The 19007-nt window shown below is 41.8% G+C and overlaps 1 protein-coding gene across 7 annotated transcripts in view; it reads left to right on the top strand.

Moving 5' to 3' along the window:
• LOC122575053 overlaps positions 1-19007 on the top strand; it is a 277691-nt gene that overhangs the window by 236011 nt on the left and 22673 nt on the right. For all 7 annotated transcript variants that reach the window (XM_043743437.1, XM_043743436.1, XM_043743435.1 and 4 more), the window contains one exon: positions 5582-5645. In XM_043743437.1, the coding sequence (XP_043599372.1) occupies positions 5582-5645 (64 nt within the window). The remainder of the gene's footprint in view (positions 1-5581; positions 5646-19007) is intronic.

Below are 19007 nucleotides of genomic sequence, written 5' to 3' on the forward strand. Positions count from 1 at the left end.
AGATGCTAGGTGGAATATTTTAATTAAGTAGAGCAGCGGTAAATAGCCAACAATTTTTGCGCACTACTGTACCTTCGTCGTTTTAAAATAACATTCTCCGAGCGGGTAAAACATCGTAGTTCGCCTAAAAATAATTGGAAAATATTATCGATGAAAAATAATAGAAGGTTCTAGCGACGATGGGCAGTGAATCATCGTGTCTCTTTGATGGCTCAATGATGACTCGTCGACAGACTCGTAAAAGTCTGTGGCATTCCAGCGGGAAACGCGTAGCTACGCTAGAATAATTCAGGGGTTCCTGGAACCACGAACCAACTAATCATAATTTGTCCCTCGATATGCATTGCCGTAATCTCCGAGAGTCCCTGATTCTTGACCTTAATTCGTTCAGACGTGTTCCCATGAAATAATCGAGAGAACAATGATTCCTTTCCCCTCGATTCGTACTGCGCACGCGTACAGAATCGCTTCGAGGGGCAGGAAAAAAGGACAAGCAATTCGATTTTATCCAACGATAAAAAGCCCGGTCACCATAAAATTTGGACAGATTCCTCGGTTTATCTTATCGCGTGTAGGCTGCTAACAATCGCTTCGAAATTGAGTTCGCTTCGAAATCGCTTCGAAAAATGATGGACGACCGACCTGAACGGAAAGAAACTTGGTTTTAATGTGATTGCATTTTCACAATGACTAATAAAACGGCTGAAGTAGGATTGTTCAAATCGCCACGCAAGAAAAAAGAAAAATCGCCGATGGTTCGGTTTGGGTGAGAAACATTACGTCAGGCGTCGGGGAATTAACTTTCTAAAAGAACAATTAACATTCTATGCCATCCTTCGACACACCCTACATTCGATATACAAGTTTCATACACGGGTTATTCCAGTAACTTGGAACAGCCTCGTGAATATCACGAAGAATCTTCATGCATATAGTATCATATAGTATTTGCGAGTAAATAAAGATTCGCACCACACCTTGAATAGCCTAACAATAAGGAGCCTAGTATTTTGTTCTATGATAAAAATTATACGAATAACGCAGATGTTGTAGATAGAATTGCAGGGATTGCTGCAATAAGGAAGCAGCTCCACTATTTAAACAAACACAGAGCGAAAACCAAATTGGATAGAATAGAAGAGAATAATTGAAAATTATTACGTTACCCACTCTATTATCTACACTTAGCGCGGATAAATTATTTTCGTAGCCTGATCATTACAGAATGCCATAAGGGGTACAAAGTTGAACCCAATAGAGAGCCGCGAAGCTATAAATGAATATGTCACGTCAGGATTTTATCGATTTTTCTTGGGAGAAATCGAAGAATTACTAAAAGTTACTCAACGTATAATACGATACGATATCGCAATATGTTAATAGATAAAACAATTCTCAATTTCGGCTGTTTTATACAATTTATTCTCTTAACAAGAAATCTGCAATTGTTCTAAAATCTAATAATGCTGAATGAAAATCGGAATTTATATGAACACGAAAGCAGTTTACTCGTGCGATGTATATTCCTATAATCCTAAGAAATAGGAACGCACGATAACAATAAATTGAACGATTTTAGTAAAAAGATTGGGAAACGTGGAAAATGTAGCGATGCAAATTCCTATGTAACTGATGACCGGGGACTCTAAATATAGAATGTAAACCGCTCGTGCAACCACCCCATTCAAACGATTCGCGAGAAAACCTCTGTTTATGGCGATGACTGTTCGAATGGAGGGAAATTCACGGGAAACGATAGGTCGGCGTTTGCATCGGTCTCGCTGTGTACCGCGCGGCGGTGTGCAAGTCGAGCTAAATATACATGTGTACGTGGCCAAAGAAGAGACACGAAATGGCCCGGGAGGCTCGGTGTATCGCCACGATGGAATCCCATACGGGGAGAATTGAAATTATTCCCCCGATTTTTGTCGTGTCGTTTACATTATTTTCGCCTTTGAATATTAATGGGCATATGCTCTCCGGCGTTATGGCACAAGAAGTAACAACGGCGTATAATACTCGACTCTTAACGTTATTCTATTGTTTGCAAATCAGCTCTATTGTTTTCTCATATACCTCTATACTCTCCCGGTTCCCTCTTCGCCCTCCCCCCATGCGCTCCTCCTACCCTCCGTATTCTTCTCTCTCTTTTCTCTCTCCCTCTAACTCTGGAACGCTCTTCTTTTACCCTCTCCTCTTTCTCTTGCTCGATTCTTCGCTCATTCTTTTCGTGGCCGATCTTCTTCTTCCTCCTCTCTTGTCGTCGTTGTCGTCTTCTTAACCAACATGCGCGTACATATACGTATGCATACGTATACACGTAACCGTTGTATAGTATTTTCTATTTGTTTCTACGATCGTTGCTTCCTTCCTCTGGCTCTCTTCCTCGTCCTCCTTTTCTTCTCTTGCCTTTCTTCCTTATACACCGAGTTTCGCATAGTACCTCCTGTGGGACTCCCTATGTAACCCCTATGGTGGGCCACTCTGCAATCGAAATCTGCTTTGTGGCGCACGTACTGACTTTTCGATGCCTGGAAAGGGGGCTGGTTCCTTTTCGCTGGTTTCTTTCCCCTTTGTGGCGGTCGCACGCTTCTTCCGGTTATCTTACATACATATGTTGTCTTCTCTTCTGAATATTCTTTTCAAACATTATCGCTGGCCATTAAAGGAAAGAAACAACCGGGGGGACACGCTTTATGACACGGATTAGCCGAGTGTCTCATACGACAAAAATTCTCATGCTATCCGTGATTCCGTCTACCAGTCAAATTCTGTCACGTTTACGCGGCATTCTGGCGACATGAATCACCCAAGGATAGAACGCAACTACTCGGTGGAATCTGCAGAAGGTCTCGAAACCTTAATTAATTATTCCCCGTTCTAGTCATTAAACTGTCCACGACGAACATATAAATCAAAATTGAAATACTCGTATTTGCTCTCTGCACTTCGATAAATCGTCGGAATGTTCGCGATAATAAAATTTACTCGCTTGTTTCAGAATTTGTTCACTCATCCATCGATTTTCTCTTCTTAGAATTAACTAAAAAAAAAAAAAAAAAAGTAAAATAATTCGGATAAATATGCATTGTCTGTGAGTTTAAAACTCATCGAGAGATCTAGAATCGAATAAATGTTCTTCCCAATACGATCTAGAGCATCAATCGATTTTCCGTAGAAACGGTTACGAAACATACCGTGTATCGCGTCATTCGCGATAAAATATTCACTCTGTGCGCGTTGAAAAATCGTCAACAAGCTTAGAATCTTGGAATTTCCGCGCTCTTCCCTGAATTTGTCGACTTATCGATCGATTTCCCGTGAAAATGGCCGCGAAACATTCTTTGCTGCGCATTGCCATGCGATCCGCACAGCGATCCGTAATATTGGGCATCGAAGGTCGACGATAATTATGAGCATAGAATATAAATGGTGAATCGTTGGCCACGGGATCGGTGGAACGCGATTGCCGTGCACGTGAGCCGCGTTCTCTCCGCGGGAAAGCAGAAACAGAAAAGAAAATCGACCCCTTTGGCTGAAAATGGAAACGGGAGGAAAAGAAGACACGCAAGACAAACACGATGAACACACGATGTGGCAATCGCTTTATAAATTCAACGACGCCACGGATCGGCATCGCAGATACGGCTTCGGAAATCGTACAGGATTCGAATAATTTGCACCGCGATGGGGCTTCCGAACAACTGGCGTCCCTTTTGAGCATCACACCGTCGTTATTCTGATTTTTTTCTCTTCTTCCGTTTGTCCCACGTTCGTACCTTTTACAACGTAGTTCGAGAGAAACTTGACCAAACAGACGAATATAGCATTATAAATTTAATCTTTTATCCTCTGACGATATTTTAATACTCTTCGAATTTTTCTGCCTCAATTTCACTCTCGATTCAATAAACAAAGAGACTTCATTTTTTGAGAAAATCTTTATCTTTTATTTTGCTTTCAAGTTTTTGAGATGTATCATGTGTGTGTGTGTGTGTGTTATTTGGAAATTTCTACGATATACAACAAATACATAAAACGAAAATATATGCAACAAAGATAGCAGCAAAAGTAAAAAATGATATAAAGGTTTAAATTTCATCATACGTAAGTTCAATTATTTATATCTATTTCCTATAATGAGTTGAATTTATTATATCTGATATATGAAAACATAGGAAACTGTCAAAGGATTAGTCATTAAACTGAACAGAAGAAGAATCGCGATAGATGTGAAGGAAAACATCGCTGATAAAATGAATTTGTTCTTCGAAATCAGAAATCTTAATCGAATACGTGGTTTGAAACGCATCTTCCTGCGGTCGTTCTTGACACACATTTGCACATTGCATTTCGAAGGTCGACGACCCTATACCTCGTACTTGAAAGTTTTTGAGGAACCGGAAGCCGTTTCCGTTTCGCATAACGTCTCGAAGAGAGGATGTCGTAACGATAAAGGCGCAATTTCTGTCATCGCGAAAAATCGCCGACTAAAGGTTAATTCCTGAAATTTCTCACAGTACCTATCGTACACACGAAACCATCTTTAATTGAAAATATTCTAGACAAATGAAAGTTCCGCTACGAAGAAGGAGGGGAGACGAATGGTCCACACGAAGCTCAATTTAGAGCAATTCAAAGATTTATTTTATTACACCAAAGTGTACCGGTCTTATAAAAGGAAAAAAGCCTCTCAAAGAGCATCTTTTATTTAGGGCAGGATGCCCTATCGTTTAACAGGCAAAATTTATCATTGCGTTCTATTGCTATAATCAAAAGATGTTCATTGAAAATGAACATAAAGTGCTAGATAATAAATGGTCATTTACAATTTCGCTAAGAAATTATAATGAAAATACGAAATACAAAGAATTAATGCTCCTATTTCAATACTAATATCGTCTCGAATCTCACTATTTTATGTGTGGGTAACTAAATATATATATATATTTACCAATATAATTATGATAGTCGGATGTCGTTACAGTGCTAATAAAATTTCAAAGTGTTCCGTATAACGCACGTGATATATGTCATAATATATTCATAAAACATTTTTACAAATGTCCGAATGCTTTCATAATCTACGGTGCTTAGAACTTTCCCTCTTCGACTCATATAATTCAAATAAGAAGTTTCTTAAATCGTAAAGCAATTTCGCAAAATTATAACCAACACAAGTGTGCCTACTATATTAGTTTCTAAACATAAACTTCATCGTGTCATAATATCCTTCGATGCACGATCATAATGGATCGTCCTTTCCCTAATATTGCCATTAGGTTACATCCTATGAGAAATAAAAACTGCCCTCCTTACTTAAACCCTACGACACCCTGCAGATCGACACGTAGAAAGTCGCGGCATCCTAGTTAGGGTAACCAGGTTTTCCCAAAAGATCTCGTGCCCCGGATAATTTGGAGGCATTCAACTTTTTAACGACACGTGTCGCGGATTCATAGAGGCGCGCTCCGTCTCTCCCCCATTCGTGTTGCGTGGGCGACTCCCCCCTTTCGTCCCCATCGCGAGCACGGCCCTGAGCATGCTGGTGCATTGTACATCGTAATGTATTTTCTTTTAGGTACCGCCGACAATAGCGAGCCTGGCGGCGATGAAGGTGGAGGCAGCTGACCCGAAGGTTTCCGGTGAGTTACTATTTCCGCCTCCTTACGGAATTATCGGGATCGTAATTAGATTCAAATCGAGTCTCCGCCGTTCGACGACCCTGCGCCAACCGGCAAGCAGACAGGAAGGGAGGGATACAGAAAAAGAAAGGTGCAACGGGGAAAACAAAAGGAAAAGATATCGGTCGGTCGGCGACGCGGGGGTGGGCGGAGGGCAGGCAAGGGGTCGCGAGCGGTGCACGTTGAAATCGACAACGATCTGTGCTTGAAACCAGCCTATTTGTCCCATTCCTTTTTAATTATTCCAGAACCAGAAACCTGTTATCGCACCTAAGATGAAAGTCTTAATTCATTTACACTCGAATGTCCGCATACTTGTTTAAATCAGCCTGTTTGCTCTGTTTTCTTTAATTGTTGCGATAAAATCCTGTTGCCATACATTCGATGAAAATGTTCGTTTATTTACACTGGGAAATCGCGTATTTGTTTAAATCCATCCATTTGCTCTATTTCTTTTCAATTATTTCGATAAAAATCTCTAATAACACCGAAGGTCATGCTCATTCGTTCGCGGTTTTGAAAGCTTCAATCGTTTTTCCAATAGTACGTTTGCATTTACTTCGTTAGAGGGATGAGTCAGACTCAACAGGTGGTTCATAATTTCGACACCTAATAATCAAAGAGTATCCGAGTCTGTGATTTAAAGTTTCTTGTACAAAATTGGACAGTTCATAACAAGAACTACTCTCGTCGGATCTTTCGACTTCTTTGATAACAATGTATTCTAATAATTAGAAGCTAGACTTCAACATGGTAGAATTGACATTACGAGATTGACAACTTCACCTCTTTGTTATAATTAGATACAATTACAGATACATTGGAAATTATTAACAAAAATTTTCCCATTGAAATGTATTGAAGAGAAATTCTTTTGCTCTCATGGATGAAGTCAAACAGGGTTGTTCTTGTCATGAGCTCTTCGATCATAGAAACTGTATCAGAAGTTCGTTTCCTACGTTGTACCGAATCACGATTTCCAAGATTTTGAATCACATTGTGTTTTTCCGAAATCGTTCAAATCGTCCTGGACACGATGGTCCCGTATCCCTGGACCAATTATCAATTCCCACGGCCACGTGACCGGTCCGTGAATCTCGTCTGTAAACGAAGGACGCACACGCGTCTCGCCTTCTATTTATTCGATTGAATCGGTGCAGGCTCGTAAATCGTGTGCAACCTGACGAAACGAGTCGTGTCCCATGCTTTCAGCGTTTTGTGGCCTGGGGCTCTTCCCCCTTTATTGGAATATCCGCCCACAGCATTATGGGAATTATCAAGGAAATGGGATGAGCGCAAGTGGGTCCCACGAGGGGGCTGAAGGGGGTTTGCGTGGCCGCGGACGATCGGGAAAGAGAGGAAGACCGTGCGTGGAAACGGATTCATGCAGGTCCCCCATACACACCCACCACCCTAATATACTCCATTCAGAAAAATTATGTCACATATCGATGAAGAAACATCGTTATAGTCATTGACAATAGGGATGATGAGGATTTTAGAAAAATTCTGTCGATTCTTAACGAGGCATCTTATCGCCCTTTTATCGTTAAAGATTTTCCTTAAACGATACGATAGATCGTGCCGCGTTTACTTACAATGTACAGTTAGGTTATTCTTGGATGATGAGGATTTTACAAATTTCGATCGATATTCCGTCGATTTTTAGCAGGGTGCCATTTTATCAGAGAAATTTTCCTTAGATGATACGATTGATCCTGTCGTCGTTACTTACGATAAGTGGGTAATTGTTTAAATTTGTCTGTAAATTTGATTATTGATGATAGATAAAATGAGGATATCACGGCGATTTTGTCGACTTTTAATCAGAGTTTTAGATTTAGAGGAAGACTAATGGTGCGATGTATTGTCGCGATTACCTAGGATATATAGTTAGACTATTCCTCGATGAATAAGAATGTTTCTAGAAGAAAGGTTACGTCAGATGTTGGAGCAAAGAGATTCCTAAACGAGCTGCATGCAACGAGACGAAAAAGTCCCTAGCAAAAGAGGTCCCAGTGACGTTCTAACGACACGAGTTAATTTTAGATCGGCCACGAAGCACCACGATCGATTGGCTATAGAATCGAGAAGTCAGTGACTCGATGAGAATTTCATTAATTATAGGACATCGCGGGGATAGGATCGAGACGTTACGTAATCCCCGTCGATACTCGTTTATAAATACGCCAGCTTCAACGTCTGTCTACCTATTGCGTTGTGTCTCGTTGATTCCTTCGTTTTATTAGCAATGCGCGGATTCCTTGTCGCCTATTTCTCTTTCGCTTATGCTCACACGGTTCGATGTCTGCACTCGGGCGTCGAGTCGCGCGCTCGACGACGAGGTTTTCAGTTGAAAACGAAGAAACGAATCAGAACTGACAGCGGAAATTATGGTAATCGTTTGACAAAGGAGGGCCGAAGAAGGGGGAGGGGTGTGTGTATGTGTGAGGGAGAGAGAGAGAGAGAGAGAGAGAAAGAGAAGAGTGGGCGGCCTCGCTCGGTGTCTCTGTTATCCAGAGACACATTCCCACAATTTCGGATCGGCCAATCAACGTCTCTCGCGCTCCCGGACGATATTAAGCTCGTCGCGAGATCCGCGGTTCAAACCGAATAAAATAAAATTGTGCGTTGTTCGCTCGGGTTCGTCGTTGTACTCGCCCCGCAACGAGAAAGGAAAAAAAGGGGAGAGGGAGAAAGAATATGAGTCGGCGGGACAGAGACGGTGCGACAGATGGCCAGAAGAGAAAGAAGGAAAGAGCGAGGGAGAGCGGCGGCGCAGAAGGAGAAAGAGGGAAAGAGAGAGAGAGGGCAGCAATCAAAGCTGATTAAGCCCACAACTGGGGAATCTGTGGGGCCAGTGTCTCACGCCAATCTCGCCCAATCAACCGGTTGGCCGGGGAGATTTAAAAAATAGAATGCCTACTGTCAATTGTCCCATAATTTAAATAAATCGAATAAATGGACAAAGTGGCCAATTAGAGTAGTTGCTGCTTGCTGCTTTAACGCATTATTCTCTCTTTCTCGCGGTGTCTTCGGCCCCTCTCCCCCTCCCCTCCCCTCCCCTCCCCTCCCCTCCCCTTCCCGGCCCTCTTCTTGCCCCTCGTGTTACAATGTCTCATCGCTGGACCATCTTTTAGAGTCTCCTTCGAACGAGGGAAGTGCTTTCCTTCGCCCTCCTATCCATCTCGGTTCCTACCTCTCTGGACTCTCCGCGACTTCTCTTCACCACGTTGTTCCACGTTCACGTTACCCACCACCTTGCATTTACGTGCGCTCTTCAGAGCGCCGTTTACGCCACAGATGACTTAACCATCGGCGAGCGTGTGTGCAGCGCGTCGGTGCAGTCGCCACGATAGTTTACCGCTTCCGTCGTTTCCTCTCCAACGACGTTCTCGAACAAACACCGTTTCTTTAAATTTACCTTAGAATACGATTATTTATGTCACCTTCTCGCGAAGAGATTTACTTATCTCGAAGTAAGTCATTTGAGTATTGAGAATGCGATATCAATCGTGTACTCCATGAGCTGGTAATTCTAATGTGCAATAGAATGAAGAAACGAGGAGCGCGATTCGAGATACATCAAATTGTCGTTCTCAATGATTCAATGACGATCTTAAATGTCTAGTATGATGTGAGTTCATTTTCGTTAATTTCCTGATTGCGGACAACTCGTCCGCGAACTAAAATTTCTTAAAAACAGGTGACGAGTCTGTGAAATTTTGATAACGATCAGGTAAAAAATCGTTTTTTAAATGCAAAGATACGTATTTAATATCACAAGCAAATAAAGGGATAATTTTGGTAACATGAGTACGATCGCTTATCATTTTTCTTGTTCATAGTCTTTATTATATTTATACATCGTTCATGAAGGTAAAAGCGTTACAAATGCGATCGAAAAGTTTGCGAGATATCAAGTCGCTGTCAGTGCATGTAGTTTCGTTATCTTGATCATTATCATGTAGTCAACGATGACAAGATATTACGAGGGATTCGAAGATCCCTCGCTCTGTAAGCAATTGTTCCACGTTTATATACGACTACCATTCCCTGGATGTACAAACGAAGCTTAATTGATTATCCGCGACCCGCTGGCCCTCGGCTCGCCAGTCTTCGATTACGGTCCGCATCGAAATTTCAGCGAACACGCGTTACGTAGAATGCCACGGACGGGCTTTAAACAATTACAAGCAATTTACGACTGGAACAATTACCGCCGACATCCGTGAACCACGTCTGCCGTGCTGCACCTGTTCGACAATCATTTACGACGGATGGTTTAACAGGCACGATGATACGCGCGGTCATTAATTCGTATCAAATACAATTTAATTAACAGATCCCCGACTTATCCCGTGCATCCTTCTGTTGCATTAATATACCGAACATCCGCCGAAAATTGTCCCGGTTACGTACAGTTAGTGAGCGATAAGCATTAATTGAACAACTTCGTGCCACTTTACTGTTCTTTACGATCGTGTTACGTAGTTCGTGTAGAGTACTCACGTTTCAAATATCGATTCTCGACACGACATAAAATTCTATTAATCCAGATGAGAGTTTTCAATCGATGCACGATTTTACTCGTTATCAAAGTGTATAAGTAGCTAGACACGCGAGAAAAATGAAAATCGTGTTCCACATCGTATATCTGTCCGCTTTCCAAGAAAATCTCATTAACTTTCGTGTTACGGTGATTAACAAATCAGACCCGCGAAGGATTTAATCATCGTGCACACACGGAGGAGAAGGAGGAGGAAAAAATTCTATTCGATCGGCGGGGTTGCACGTTCGTCGACCGGGATAAAAATGCACCGTATTAAGCGGCCAATTATGCGAATCTGGCTCATCTCGGCGAACGAACGGCTGTGTAACGCATGTCTGGAAGGTAGATAAGGTACCCTCGTAGAGGTTCTCGTACACCTACGTGGGCTGGCAGTCAAGCCGAGCCAGCCGACCAGGCAAATAACAAATAAAGCATAAACGGGAGCTACAATAAATAACTGGTGCACCGCGTTCTCTGCATATACTCGGAGCCACGGACCCTTCGGGGCCTTATTTCTCTTTCTTTCTTTCTCCATAGTCGTTTCCCCCTACCATCGTTCCCCGACGTTCCACCACCCCCACCAATGGGCCCCCCTTTAAGGACCATATATATGTCATAACGCAGTCGCCAAGAGAGCAGCCAGGCTTTGAGAAAAATCGTTCCTGACTTATGCGGTTGCCGTGAAAACGGATTTAGGGGACCACTCTCGCTTCCTTTTATTTGAGGAGCTGCATTTTTAAGGAATTACACCAGTCCCAAAAGCAGCTCGCTCCGGAAGAATGTAGTTCTGGGATGAAATGTGAATGACTAGTCGGATTTTCGGTAATCTTCTCCTTTCTGACATGCAAGTTTATTTATAGATTGGTTTATGTGTATACGGTGACAAATAATTCGTAAATTATTTAGTGTTTGAAAGGAATGTTTCACATATGAGATGAGTTGACGTAGAATTGTATTGACAGGGATAATTCGATGTTAGTTTAGTATAGGTGGACGTGCAAGGAACATGCGAAGGTTAAGTTTCATTTTTTAAATAGTATCATATATTTTTCACATATGCTGTACTAGTATCTTGTATTCTAAAAGTACGTATAAGTTCCCAAGTATTGGATAAACCAAAAGCTGACGTATACGTTCTCTGTAGTATAGAATTATTTTTATCCTTAACGACAAAATTGAAGTGACCAAGGAAATACCATTTTCCTCCTATTAATAAAAGCTATTTCGTACTACATATATTCCAAAAAATGATCCCGGTTTTATGGCAATGTTTCTGCAACTTGCAATTCCTATAAAACGATATTAAATTATGTATATCAAAATAACCAATGTTATTTCAACATTAAAATGTTCAAGAAGTGTTGTATAAAAAGTATAACAGGTACAGCAATTTATATGATAATATATTACACTATTTGTGCCAAAAAATAATTAGTACAGAAAATATTCTAATTTCAATATTACAAAATGAAAGATTAATATACAAGACGGTCAAGAAATGATTGCTTAAGCAGCCCGATATTTAACAAGGACACCTCCGAACATGGAAGCGAATTTCATGGCTGATTAAAAACATCTCTGAGAAATATCTACGGGCGCCAGCCATTACTCGAAAAAGGGGGTTGAAATTCAGCGAATTAACGGTTAAGTAAATATTTGACAAGTAGATACCGGCGATTTCTTGTCGCTGGTTTCCTTCTCGCCTGGCTCTCTCGCGCCGGCCCCTCTCCGCATAATTGGTTACAGATGCATTATTCTTCGGCTCGGCTCGTTTCGCAGCCCATGCATAAACATTAAACTCTTACGACATGGGCGTCGTTCCTCTACTTTTTTTATTCTCCTTCTCTTTTTTCCAACCCTTTTTTCTCTCCCTTTTACCTCGGCCCTCGGACCGATTGTGTTTCTAATTTCGCTAACACTCGTGAACCGTCTGGGACTGATTGAAATTCCTTGCGACTGTTTGAGGAGGACCGCGTTCAAGATCTTTGACTCGGTTGGCCCCGAGGTGGATGCGGCGCGATAAAAAATAATTAAAGACCCTTTTGATCTCGCCAGCCACAGGAGATCGTAAATTCAAATGCACTTGGTATATCGCAAAACGTGGACAGCCCCTGTGTTCAACAAATTTATAATTTACCTATAATTTTATTTAAATCTTCGTACTCTCTTAGAACGTGAACATGCAGAGCGGTAAGCGGCGAAGCAAGTGATGGCACAGCCAATGCCAATGCTCCGCATGCCAATATTGTTACTAACCGCTTATCTGTGTGTTCATAGCCTTGGTGGCAAAAAAAAAGCGAAGTGGAGCGAATTAATGAAACTCTCGCCGAAAATCTCAGACGTGTTTCGTTCATTGTCAGCGAAGTAAAAAGAATTCGGAGAAGGGACAAACTTAGCGAGGGTAGAACAGCGAATTTCACTGTGGAAGCGAAACAATGCGGTCGAGTTAGATGCATAGTCGGTCCCCTGGGAAAAAACTGCTCGAAAGCCAGGCAGATTGGAAATTTTATTATTTATATTTGAAATTTATTATCGCCCTGACTGGCCTGGTCGGTCCCCTTCTCGTTCACCGGTATTCTTTCCGCGGCGTCCGTGTTCCCTCCCCTCGTCAGCCGCTTCTCGCGCCGTCTCGTCGCCGGCCTAATTTATCGTTCCTCAACTTTTTATTAATTTCTTACTGCTCGCGGAATCGCGATCGCATTAAAAGGAACGTCCACGGCCGCTGAACGGTCACCGAAATGCATCGGTACACAAACGGAATGCCGTCCCTAATTTTTCGCTCTTCTCCATCCTCCCCCGTGTCCTCTTTCCTCTCCTCATTCTCCTGCGCCGCGACCGCGAGGATCCTCCTCGTTCCGTTCTTTCAGCGCGCGGTGTCCGCTGATCCCCTTACTAGCTTTTGGCCCATCGATGCTATCGGGCATACCGCCAAAAGAAACACATTTTTCCGCAAAATGCCGCACTGGTGGCGCTCCACCCACCCCCTCTTTCACTTCTCGTAAAAACGGATCCGGTTGGAAATTCCGCGCGCGGATCATCCCGCTATTTCATTCGGCTATGTCCGCCCGTTGGGACTTTCTGCAATACGGCCGAATCAAATTAAATCCGCGGCATAGGTTGCACAGTTCTTCATGGATAGCTGAAATCGCGGATAATAGTTACGCATCTATGATGAAATTTAATTCTTAATCAGCCATTAACAAGAATAAGTAATGATGATGTATACGAGCCGCTTATTTGTCTAATCAGTTAATTGCATAAAGCAAAAACTAAAGAAGATCGATGAAATCAGCATCGATCAAAGCTCGCTAACGTTTTAAGAATTTCAAAAAGCGACTTGTACCCGCTTGTAACCACTTGGACAATTTGACCGGCTCGCACGCTATATATTATCGATAGAATTAGATTCTTTTATTATAAAAATATAACAGAATACTATTAAAAATAACGCGACGTTGTATTGAAATCGTATAATGAGTTTCCACTGGCTGAGGCTAAAAAAACTCGATCGGAGATACTGGTTTCAAGGTTCGCGACAGCTCGAAATTAGAAGGATCGATTAGTTAATCGACTGCGCGGTGAGATAAAGTCGTGTATTCTTGGCGGCCGAAAAATCGCGAAACGTCGGCCAGGAAAAAACGAGGACGGGCAAAACCGAAACGAAGCATGATGTGGATGAAACGGGGCAGAGGGGCGTGTTGCACATGATCTGAAATACGCTTGATCGTAGAAGGGGGTTAGAAGAAGGCGTGAAGGGGCCGAAGTATCGTTTGATCGAGCAACGATGGATTCCTGAGTTTCGAGGACGGCATGCGATTGCCAATCGTTTGTTTCCCGATACAAAGGCGATCGGGGCCAATCAAGCGGCCAACTAACATTGCGGCATTCGCACTTGCTTTCGCAATTCCCTTTTCGAACTCGCCACTTTTATTGCCAGATATCTTAGCCCCTGTTACTCTCAACCACCGCTCGCCTCCCTGGTCTGCTCTCGCGTTAATTATAGCGAAGGAACGGAGAAGCAAAGAAATAAAACTATTAGGTTGCTCGGAAAGCTTGTATAGCGTTCAATAGTTAATATATCCTACGTCAGGATAGGTTTTGGTAGAATTCTTCATTTGGTAGAATTGCAAGAAATTTGTCACGTACAGATTGCGGATTTTTATGCAGATTCATGCTTTTGAGAGTATACAATTGATATTCTTGACAGCGAAGGTACAGACTCGGTAGAAAATTGTTTCACCTACCAGATATTACAGAAAACATTATACTTCGAATATTTTATATATTATTTTTTCATATTGTGTGCATTATGTGCGATCTTGTACCTTCAAATGCATAAAAATTCATAGTGCCCAATCATGAGTTTCTCTGTCAAGTATTTAAATATTAAGTTTGGAAGAAGTATCGTTTCGGTTCTCAATAAGACGACATTTGTTGGAACGTTCAACTATAGCGTAGTCTTGCTTTTATCAAATTTTTCAGAGGTGAGAAGTTAGAATAGTTGTAAGACTCGAAAGCTTGCATTAACTGCTTAGAGGAATTCGTATTGAGAAAGACAAATGATTCTTTGAAGAAGTGAAGAACAGCTTGATTAGTAGGAAGACATCGAAAGAGACTATATATTATTCAGTGAAATATTGATTTTGTGAATCCTCTTCCATATCACTGCGATTTTCGCATTCGTTTCTTTTGTCTATACATTTCTTCAAATAATCGTCTTAAAGTCAGTCCTTATCATAGTATCATACAAATGGTATGTCGTTCTATCATGTTTAGCAGAACTCCGCTTTTCTTCTCTCGAATGGTGCACCAGTATTCTTCATAATGGTGATTCTCCGATTGTTTTGAACTCTCGTAAATTGTCTTGAAATTTTTCTTACAAATTTTCCAAACAGCCCAACATCTTTCTTACCTTCGCTACTTCTCTTCCTCAAGTTATTCTCGAGCGGACGAAAGACCATCAAATGAGGGGAATTTCACGTTGCTGCGATAAGCATGATAGTTCGCAGGCACGATAATCGACTGTATCGAGAAGAAACATCGAATCCGTCTTAACGGGGAGCGAACCACCGTGCGCGGCTGAAAATTATTCACGATTATTCACTCTGCGGATGCCTAGGAATTGGCGCGAGATTTCCATTCGTAATCGATCGACAGACGTATCATTACGTTCGCGTTTCTCCTTTTACAGCGCGTTTTCAACGGCCGCGGTCGAGCCAGAGGAGCCGTTTAATTACATACTTAAATATTTATACGCGCGGGAATATAAATCGAATCGATTCATAAAAGGCGAGCCAGCATGCTCTCGAACGTGGCCCAGGGAAACAAGACCATCGTCGAAGGACCGCGATCCTTTGGATGGTTGCTCGTGCGCAAAAAAGGGGCGAAAACGAAAGAGATAGACAAGAGAGGAACGAGAAGACCAGAGATACCCCATGGTCCAACTATATCCTTCTCTTGCTTCCTGGCATCTCCCTTCTTTTCTCTCGTTTGGCTGCTCTATTAATTAGCTCGCGGCAGCTCGCTCTCCACTCTGTTAATTTACTCGAGAGGGGGAGGGGGCGCATTTTATTTTTCGTACGGGCCTGAGAGTCGTCGATCCTCCGCGTCGGTTGGCTCCTCAATCCGGCTCTATTAATTAGCCGGGGCCCTTTTTTCCCCGCGGCCAGGCCCCGTAAGACCCGTCGAATCCCGTCAGGAAAAAGGGAACGCCGGACAACGAGAAAAAGAACGCGCGCGCGGCCAGCGTCCGTCTCGGATTCCAGAATCACCGGAAAGGGAGAAGAAATATTCCGGTTTCGAGCAAAACGATCCTTCTCTCTCTGCCCCGTCCCTGTTCGCGAATCCCTCAGCGTTTTCGTTGGAACTCCAACGATCCCAGGTCGATTGTTATGCAGGCGGTTTCGTAACGCGTGGGATCCTGCTTGGACGCCCATTTCCAAGATCCACAAATGATATAATTGTATGACTAAGTAGGTCTGATATTAAATAATCATTTACCCGAACAATTTATTAATGGGCAAATATGTCCATATCAATTTATTTAGCGTACTGGCACTTGAAATTATTCTTATGTTCTACGTATGAAACTGTATGATAGTTTAACGATCCTTGCGTGCATGAAAAGTACTATAATCTTCGAAAAATGATGACATTATAGTGAACTTCATAATATTGTGCCAATGTGTTCTTAATACGATGGAAAAATCATTTAACGATGGCCTCGCATTCGTTGATACCATAGACATTACGCAAAAGTACTTATCTGTTGGTAAATGCTGTCGAAGACACTACACTTGAATTCTGTCTATATGGACTTTTGAAAGAACGGATAGTTTATGTAATTGGAGATCATATACTGGAAATGATCCTCCTACTGTTTATGATTTTTCTTCTTATATTAGAAATTCACACGCAAACAAGTAGATTCAGCCTGTAAAAGTCCATCTAATCGGACAGTACAGATTCGTTCAAATAAATGTCATTTATATTGGAGCTTTCCCTTTGTACTGTGAAATCTTTTGACCGAGAATCGCTCTGTATTTCGCAAAGAAAGTATCATCCCTTTCGATTCTTTCTGTTTAAAATGCGATTTTTTTGTTATAGTGGAAAGTAGAAATCGAGGTTCGATACACCAAGCTGTTTTGAACCGATATGGGTGGATTCGTACAAAGGGGCGATTTGTCAAACACTTTAACAGCTGCCGTACGCCGACAGCATTATGGAGAGGAGTGTATTATCGATTTTCACGAAGTAATTCAGACGCCATGCTCGTCCAGCCACGCGGAAAGCGCTTAATCCGAAACCCTTCGAACAGTTTTGCACACGTTAAACCGCATAAAACGTGAAGTCTCGGGGTACACCTACGGGTTCTGGGATTTCAATTTGCAATCTTCAAGCAGAATTCTACATTCGTTCAATTAGCACATTAAAAAACACAAAACGAAAGCATATTGAATACGCCGCTCGTAATTTTGTTTAATCATTTCCTCAATTTTCTACTCTGATTTCATGGTTTGTCTTCGTTTTCGTTGTATCTCTTTAATGAACCGAGCAGATGAATCGCGTGTCCGTATGAAGACATCCAGTAGCCATGAGTCCATCGTCATGGATCAGCTTGGAACTGGAATCGAGAGAAGAAAATTACACGGTGTGCCGATCGAATCTTTCAATCCATGATTCTTCTGCAAATAAAACTCGTACAGATTCTTTTCCAAACTCTCATTCCATTTCTTCTTTTTCCACACATTTTCCCATCAATATTGTTTACGTGTATTTTCAAACGAGAAGAAAAAGGGATTGTTTCTTTCAGAATCGACCCAGTCGGTTTTCTTCGTTTTCGTTGGAAAAAGGGTAGCCAGAAATATACGGAATATCCGCGAGCTGTCGGCCGGCATCCGGTTGACTATTTCGAGAATATAATCGCGAAACGGGAGGAAAAGGGGTCGGAAGATCGCGAGCCGCTCTTGGAAGAAAAGGGGCAAACTCCGTTGAGAAAGTGTTTTTCTGCGTTTTACTGGATTACTCGGTATACCTTCGTTCTTTATTCACTGTACCAGACCCAGTAATGGGCCATTTCGTTCATTTTAAGCACGCGATGACAGGCCAGCTACCAAGAAACAATTTCGTGTACCATACATGAACCACGTACTTGAAATTCATGATTCTTTTCTGATTACTGTGCTTGCTATGGAACTTTTTTATTCACTACGTGAATTTTCATTTGCTTTCTACTGTGTTCGAACTTCGCGGTTCTTCTCTGAACACCACACTTGGTATGCAAGATTTTTATCCATCAAATGAAATTCTTCGTATCGGTTTGTCTGAAAAGTTCGTAGCGAAATTTAGAATGAATTTAAAGGAATTTAAATCTTTACGAAGTTGGTAATTTATTGAAGTGTATGCATTGTTTCTTTGTTATTTATTAGGTAGCTTCATGATCGTTTTCTTAAGGGACTCGTTCTTTTGTCCATGAATTATTTGAAGCAATTTCTGCACGTTTCTAATGCATTCAACGTATTGAAGATTGAAATATATCATAGATCAAACGATGGTCTATGACTAATAAATAGATATATCAGATGTGATTCAGAATTCTATTCAAGCTCTAGAATCTCTTGTTTGCTCTGAATAGATACATAAACTCTGTCATCATCTATTTAAAAAATAATGCCCTTGTTACTAGTTAATTTAGAATTTTTCTCTTTCTAATTTCTCCAGTAGAAAATCATTTCCAATCTCAACTGTTCAACAGACTATCAAAAATCTGTTTCAATATGTTCCTTTACACCACCGATCACATAAAAATCTCTTTGATCTGCAATCAATTACCAATTCTTATCTCGAGCAGTTCATTTCCTCTCCCTCTCCAAATCATATTCCGCAATGGAATCACGTTGATGGCGAGGATTCACGCAAGAAGAAACGGGAAACATCCGTAATTAAAAGATACAGACCTTAATAGTATACGGATTAATAATTCATCGCGTTATTAGTATCCATTACGCTCGAGTTTTCCTTCTCTAAGTAGTGGCCGTTCGATCGAAGAACGAAAACAACTACGTTATCTCGATGGTCGTTCCATCAAAGAACGAAAAAACCACGTTCTCTCGACGGTCGCATACCTTCGTTGTCCATAACTTGGCCGAATTTCCGGCCGGTGGTACGATGATTCGGGGAAGTAACCCCGTAAATCAATTTCCTCGCCGGTCGAGAAAATCACAGAGAGCGAGAGAGCGTGGCGTCGCGTCGTGTCGTTAATAAATCGAGCT

Source organism: Bombus pyrosoma, linkage group LG14 (assembly GCF_014825855.1).
Source record: "Bombus pyrosoma isolate SC7728 linkage group LG14, ASM1482585v1, whole genome shotgun sequence".
Taxonomy (NCBI): domain Eukaryota; kingdom Metazoa; phylum Arthropoda; class Insecta; order Hymenoptera; family Apidae; genus Bombus; species Bombus pyrosoma.